Source organism: Monopterus albus, unplaced genomic scaffold (assembly GCF_001952655.1).
Source record: "Monopterus albus unplaced genomic scaffold, M_albus_1.0 scaffold41.1, whole genome shotgun sequence".
Lineage (NCBI taxonomy): Eukaryota > Metazoa > Chordata > Actinopteri > Synbranchiformes > Synbranchidae > Monopterus > Monopterus albus.
Window position 1 is genome coordinate 5,832,207 of NW_018127921.1, and position 7,554 is coordinate 5,839,760.

At 40.0% G+C, this 7,554-nt stretch overlaps 1 protein-coding gene across 4 annotated transcripts in view; it reads left to right on the forward strand.

Moving 5' to 3' along the window:
* Nucleotides 1–2,144: 2,144 nt before the first annotated feature.
* The window catches only part of gsap (gamma-secretase activating protein), a 34,837-nt gene continuing 29,427 nt past the window's right edge, over nt 2,145–7,554 (forward strand). For 3 of the 4 annotated variants that reach the window (XR_002274894.1, XR_002274895.1, XM_020599660.1), the window contains exons 1-8: nt 2,145–2,860; nt 3,752–3,822; nt 5,356–5,412; nt 5,523–5,592; nt 5,876–5,923; nt 6,057–6,145; nt 6,548–6,617; nt 6,787–6,836. Coding sequence is in view for 2 of the 4 variants with exons in the window: in XM_020599660.1 (XP_020455316.1) it covers nt 2,773–2,860; nt 3,752–3,822; nt 5,356–5,412; nt 5,523–5,592; nt 5,876–5,923; nt 6,057–6,145; nt 6,548–6,617; nt 6,787–6,836 (543 nt within the window). In the remaining 2 variants the exon portion in view is untranslated. The remainder of the gene's footprint in view (nt 2,861–3,751; nt 3,823–5,355; nt 5,413–5,522; nt 5,593–5,875; nt 5,924–6,056; nt 6,146–6,547; nt 6,618–6,786; nt 6,837–7,554) is intronic. The other variant, XM_020599659.1, reaches the window with a different exon arrangement.

Here is a 7,554-nt window from a genome sequence, read left to right on the forward strand (position 1 = left end):
CTCTTAGGAACCTTAAGTGCAGCAGAATTTTTTTTTGTAACCTTGGCCAGATCTGTGCCTTGCCACAATTCTGTCTGTGAGCTCTTCAGGCAGTTCCTTTGACCTCATGATTCTCATTTGCTCTGACATGCACTGTGAGCTGTAGGGTCTTAGACAGGTGTGTGGCTTTCCTAATCACGTCCCATCAGTATAATCAAACACAGCTGGACTCAAATGAAGGTGTAGAACCATCTCAGGGATGATCAGAAGAAATGGACAGCACCTAAGTTAAATATATGAGTGTCACAGCGAAGGGTCTGAATACTTATGACCATGTGATATTTCAGTTTTTCTTTTTTAATAAATCTGCAAAAATGTCAAAAACTCTGTGTTTTTCTGTCAATATGGGGTGCTGTGTGTACATTAATGAGGAAAAAAAATGAACTTAAATGATTTTAGCATATGGCTGCAATATAACAAAGAGTGAAAAATTTAAGGGGGTCTGAATACTTTCCGTACTCACTGTATATGTATATATATATGTATGTATTCCTGTTTTGACTAGAAAATAATGAAGGGACTATTAACACAACGGTGGCTGTGGCTCAGAAGGTAGAGCGGGTTTTTTTCCTAACCAGAGGATTAGCGGTTCGATTCCCGACTTATCTAGTCAACATGTCGAAGTATCCTTGAGCAAGACCATGAACCCCCAGTTGGTCCGGATGTGTGAGCGTTTGTATGGGTGAATGGCCTAGTAGTGTGAAAGCGCTTTGAGTGTGCTGCAATGTATTGAAAAGCGCTATACAAGTGTAAGACCATTTAACCTTTTCATTAAAAAATCAATCAAATTATTACAAAATGATTTTAAACAGCCACAAAATGAGGAAAAAATAGATTCAATACAACAACAACATAGGAACCACTACAAAAAAAAACTACAGAAAAGGCAAAACATACAGACATTAAACTACAAAGATATGCAAAACTACAAATAGACTCAAAAAGCAAAGACTAGTGTGAAATGACTGCAAACAGACGCAACATCATTAAAAAAAGACACAAAGAACCACAACCACAAGAAGACACAAACTGAGTACAAGTCAAATAATTGCTCAGTTGGAGTCTTGCACCTACAGTAGACATACAGGAGAGATAGCGGCCTTTTCAGTGTCTGTACCCATGCACACAGTACAGGCACAAAGACATTCCAGTGGCACAAAACGTCACAAACTGCAAAACTGATAAATATTGTAGGTTATATGCTAAACAACCTCTAAACATGTGTACTTATAATGTGTCTCTATGCATGGAGTCACTATTGATACAAGAACTTGTACACACTACAGTTTGTACCCTCTAGAGAGAGCAAAAAACCTATGCAGACATCCATGCTTAGAACTGGCCACATGGATAGATTGGTTCCCTAGCTGGAACAGACTTACTGATACCCAGAACCCAGACAGTGAAACCTCTAAATATCAACAAAACACATGAATGAGAGCACACCAGACCTTTGTGAGTTGCCACCCAACTATATAGGAGGGGTTGCCACATCGTGAGAAAAATATTACCCTTGTTAAAGAGTGTATCACAAATAATTTTGAGGTGAAACATGTTTGCCAGATCTTTGAGCCATATATGACTTCTATATGACAAGCTGTATATATGATTTCTGACTTCCAGCTCTGCAATACCAGTTGTTGGGCTAAAAGGGTACAGAGAGAAATAGCTTGTTTTTCATGGTCATTTGTAGCAGGAGGAGCAGAGATTATGCCAGATATGGCTGCCAAGGAATATAGGACAATTTTTAAAGGCATTTGATAAATAATCAAATATGAGCATCCAGAACATTTTTAATCTGGGACAGGTAACAGAGATAGCTTAACAGACATTAATCTAATAGCCTCTTCTTAATTTGTAACTACATCTGTATCCCTGTCATATTTTTATGCTTCTAATTGTTTTACTCTCATAGTGTATTTTGTACTTTTAATTCTTCTTGTAATATAATTAATTAAGCATTTTACTGCGACTGGTTTACTGTTCAACTATAAAACACTGTTTAGAAATAAGTAAAGTTACTGTGGTAATCAAAGTCAGTCTGTAGACTTCCATATGAGGACGTCTAATCATGCAAAATGCTTTAAAACATCGGTGGGGGTGTGTGTAGGTGCTATATATTATAGTTTTAAATAGATAAATTACATGAAGTCACCCTTAAGAAAAATGTACTTGCTTGTGGCTCAATGAAAAACACATTTCTCTTCACACATAGGCCTATTTAACTTGTTCATGTGCCAAAAAACAGGAGTTATTAATCATACATAACAGGATTTTTACATAGTAACCAGTCATGACCAGCCAGAGCCGAGTCAGTACATGGTGAAGTGCCAGGCTGCGGCTGAATGACGCACTCATTCCACGGGACGGTGAGAGATTCCAAGCCGCTGGACTGAAGTTTACTGGCATATGACATCTATAGTCCCGGGCGTGATCCAGGAGAAGGGAGGACCTAACTGACAACGTGACATTTCCGCATGTCAATAAAAATAAGTTTATAAAGTCACGAAGAAGACGTATATCGTCTATGAGGGTGTGTGCCCAGCTGCTCTGCTGCTTTCACTTTTATATGTGCCCGAAGTTAGCGTGTAAAGACTTTCGGTCACATGATACCAGGCCGGAACCGACACCAGCTGCAAAGTGCTGCCTCTTCTCAAGGAAACAAAAGATTTCGGAGAATTTTCAAAGAAGGGATTTTCTGCTGAAAACCAAGGAGCAGACTGAAGCGTACACATGCTTAAATTAAGGCCAAAGTTTGACCTACACAGTGATGTGGTGTCTGATATCCTCAGGAAGGAAGCACTGGTCTGCAGGCTGGAAGGTGAGGCGTTCACGGTCAGCAACTTTACACTGATTTCTGTTACCGAATAGCTTTGACCGGTAGATGACTAACAGTGCTAGCTATAAAGTCAGTCAAGTCAAACCCTTTTCAATTCTCTAACAGATTTTAGAAGGAGTTTACTTGTATTACGCATTTGTGTAATTAGATCTAAATGGAAAATAACTATTGAAAAGTAAAATTTCCAGCTGGCGAGAGCTATGAGGCTTGAGCTTTAGCAGTAGAAAAATCCGAATCCCTAAACGATTTAACGATGTTGTCGATGTGAGCACTAGATGGCGCCATTTACTTTTCACAGTTCTCCAAATATTTGATAAAAACAATTAAACAGCCACCTCAAAGCGTTTGCATGCCTTCATGAACATCCTAAAGGTCCAGCAAAAAACAAACAAACAAAAAAGATTTAAAGGCAGGTTATTTTATTTCCTGTGTATACATGATCACAACCAGCTATTAACAGTTATTAACAAAAGATGGAAAATAATGATTTATTTACTGGGATCCACGACCACAACACAACAGTCAATTTTCTGAACAATCAAATATTTACAGTGCAACCAGGAGAAATACAGTCTAACACTCACTTTAATCGCCATACTGTTATACAGGCCATGCATCAGAAGTGTTAGTATGCCTCATAATATTAAGCACCACCTTTAGAGATTCTTGTTAAAATATTCACCTACACACCTGGGCAATTTTGTGTGTAATAACGATATAGGTGAAACTCCCTATGTACTAATTTAGCATCACACACAATGCTGTGTTCAGCATGACTGGTGGCAGGGATACTAAAAACATGTTTGTCAGTGCATGCTGTTGTTTAGAATTTATAAACTGTATGGGTTCATCATAATGATGCTGTATCTGCAGAATACTCTAGCGCAGTGGATACTCGTATCCTGAACATTGAGAGAAATGGGGGCATTCTTTACTCCTGGAAGGTAAGTCCACAGTGAACACATTGCATATTACATATTTGTTATACTGGATATAAGTTCAGAATCAGCTTTATTGGCCAGGTGTGTTGGACACATGAGGAATTTGACTGTGGTACAGCGGTGGCATATGGCGTTATGTAAGGCAGCAGTGGGCAAGTAACCAATATAAGGCTGAGAACAGAAGTAAAGAAGTAATGTGCAAAGGAATGTGCCTTAGGAGTAAAAATAAAGTACTATATACACACAGTCTGGATTTGATGGATCGATATGTACAAGGTATATATTTACAGGTATTGTACTGAGGGTTATTGTCCAGTCATACTGTCGTCGGTCAAGTGTTCATCAGAGTGATGGCCTGGGGGAAGAAACTGTCCTTGTGCCTGGTTGTCTTCGCGTACAGTAACCTGTAGCATCATCCAGAGGGGAGGAGTTCAAACAGATTGTGTCCCGGGTGTGAGGGGTCTGCAGAAATCTTCTCTGTCCTCCTCCTGACCTGTGATGTGTACAGGTCCTCCATGGAGGGCAGGCTTGCACCAGTTATCTTTTCTGCAGTCCTGACAGTCCACTGAAGTCTGTACTTGTCCTGTTTGGTTGCTGAGCCAAACCAGACAGTGATGGAGGTGCAGAGAACAGACTTGATGATTCCTCTGTAGAACTGTATCAGCAGCTCTTGAGGCAGGTTGAACTTCCTGAGCTGGCGCAGGAAGTATATCCTCTCGGATGAGACCAATGACCATTGTGTCATCTGCAGCTACTCATTAAGTGAATGTAATTATCCTAATCAGTATTAATTCAGTGCTTTTTCCAGTTTGGGCATGTTATAACCTGGTCCACGGTCACTTCATTTTACTGTTATTACCTGAGGGTGTTTGCTTTGACTTTTCTATAGAATTTTCATGTTGTAGCATCATCTGCACTCTGCTTGTCATCTGCTCTATAACTATTCTTTACTGACGCTATAGCAAGTCCAGTTTTTATGTCTCCACTATTTATCTTCACATGGGCACCATCAACTGAAATCTTCTATATTCTTTCTGGATTTCTCTGTAATTCAGTTTGACATATTTGGTATTTTTGGAAGCCTTGGGATTCTTACTAGAATTTCAAATTAAGTTCTGTGTGTTGAACCATACTTCTCTGCACAGCATAAATTTTTAATGATAGAGTCTGGGGGTTTAGGAGGTTAAAGAGAGTGTGCAGCCTGCAAAGAGAAAATAATCTCTTTTTTAAGTGCAAGGTTTATAGTTTTATGCACGCTTAGCTGTGACTTGGGATTCAGAGTAGACTTCCTTTTATTTTAAGCCTTCTGAACCAAAGACGTATCACTGATTTGAAGTGAAGCAGGTCTAACCAGGATAACCGTAAGGTCAGCCAAAGTGATGAAACAGTAAAGCATCATGTTCCACACTCACTGGTGTGGTGGAAGACACCAGGTCTATTCAAATTGCCCAGATTAGGGTTATCAAGCTCTGTAGCCTGATTGATGTAATGACACATGGCCTAACTGGAGGACTCCACTCTGTTCTACTCTGATAGGGAGCAACAGAGATGACCAGGATTGGAAAATATGACTCCAACACTAAACAGAACAAGGTACTGTGTGTGTTCTGTCTCCTACAGATTTTGCTTCTGTGTGTATTTGTGTGCCGCTCTATATCTGCACATTCATCCCCACGCGGCTGTATTTGTGCTCTCCGCAACAGCTCCTGTACTCATTTGACAAGCAGGTGTGTGTCAGCAGCTGTTCCCTGAACAAGGAGGAGACCCTGTTAGGTGAGCGTCTTTAATGTGCAGATGATGAATCACCAGTGACAGACATTGTTAACAATACTGTGTTATTGACCCAAAATCAAGAGTTCTGTAGTTCAAGAGGATTTCTACATTGTTACAACATGGGGATCCATAAGAATAAGCAGTTTATGTGCAGATTATTAACTGTAGTGGTGCCAAATCATAATTAATAAAACTGACTTACTGTAATGTAACTAGTATAATCTTTGTGGAAATTATATAAATGAAGTCACAGAACATGTTGCATCTGCTTTGTCTCTCTCAGCTGTAACCCTGACACAAAATACCAGAGGAGACGAGCACCTCAAACCAAGTAATACCCAAGATCGCTTCCTCTCTGTTTTGTTTCCAGAATTTGACATGAACCATTTCAGCTTCTGAACGTGTCTTAAATCTGCTTACGGTATTTGCCCAATTTGGAAATCACTGTTTCTGATCTTTCCTAGTATCCAAGTGTCTTACTCTCCTGATTGAGATCAGTCCCCTCAACAACACTAAAGTCCTCAAGGCAGTGGACTGCAGGGTCAAAGTGCAGGTAGTGTGTGTTTTGGCTGCTTTCATGCAGGTTTTACTTCAGCCATGAGACAATAATACATTTATCTGGGCTTACAGTGTCTTGAGTGTCAAAGACTATTTATTTTACAAGCTTGATGAAAGTGCACTGGCCTCTACTGATCACTCTATCATTTTCTCTGACTCATCTATCTTTTTTTTTTTAAATATCTATGTCATTTCATCAACAGAGGAACTTTATTTCTGTTATTAAGCTGCTGTGCCTTTAACCCTTGAAGTCCTTAGTGTTAGCTGCTCACCACACTGCCAAGCCATAAATTTCAAGTTGCACCAAGAATGTCTGAGGACTGTATTAAAACAAAATGATGTCTGGTAACTGCTATGAACCATTTACTCAGATGTCTTTCCATGTGGTTTACCCTAGTTCCTTGATCAAGAAACTGACAGGAGATCAGTGCTGGAGAGCCACCTGCTCCTGCTGACAGAAGATGGATGTGAGTCTGGTTGTCCTTATGCTTGTCTGTCTTTCGAGCATCTAGTAAAAATAAAAACAGAGAGAAATCATTTTAACATTTGTAGAGGAAAAACAGCAAAAACAACAGAGACATTACAAAGGGCACAGTTAGGTAGTTAGGTATAGTTATGTATCTTGCTGTATTTCAGATGTGGATCTATACCATGTTCTGCTGACCAGGCAGGAGGGTTACAGAGTGGTAAGTAGTCTGTGAACTGTCTGTGAATAGTTACAGTGAGGCAAATAAGTATTTGATACACCGCTGATTTTTCAAGTTTTCCCACTTACAGAGAATGGACAGATCTGTAATTTTCATCGTAGGTACACCTCAACTGTGAGAGACAGAATCTACAAAAAATTCCAGAAAATCACATTGTTAGATTTTTAAATAATTTATTTCCATTTTATTGCATGAAATAAGTATTTGATACAATAGAAAAATAGAACATAATATTTGGTATCGAAACCTTTGTTTACATTTACAGAGGTCAGACGTTTCCTGTAGTTCTTGACCAGGTTTGCACACACTGCAGCAGGGATTTTGGCCCACTCCTCCATACAGGTCTTCTCCAGATCTTTCAGGTTTTGGGGCTGTCGCTGAGCAACACAGAGTTTCAGCTCCCTCCATAGATTTTCTATTGGGTTCAGGTCTGGACACTGGCTAGGCCACTCCAGAACCTTGAAATGCTTCTTACCGAGCCACTCCTTAGTTGCCCTGGTTGTGTGTTTGGGGTCATTGTCATGCTGGAAGACCCAGCCACGACCCATCTTCAATGCTCTTACTGAGGGAAGGAGGTTGTTGCCAAAAATCTCATGACACATGGCCCCATCCATCCTCTCCTCAATACGGTGCAGTCGTACTGTCCCCTTTGCAGAAAAGCACCCCCAAAGCATGATGTTTCCACCCCCATGCTTCA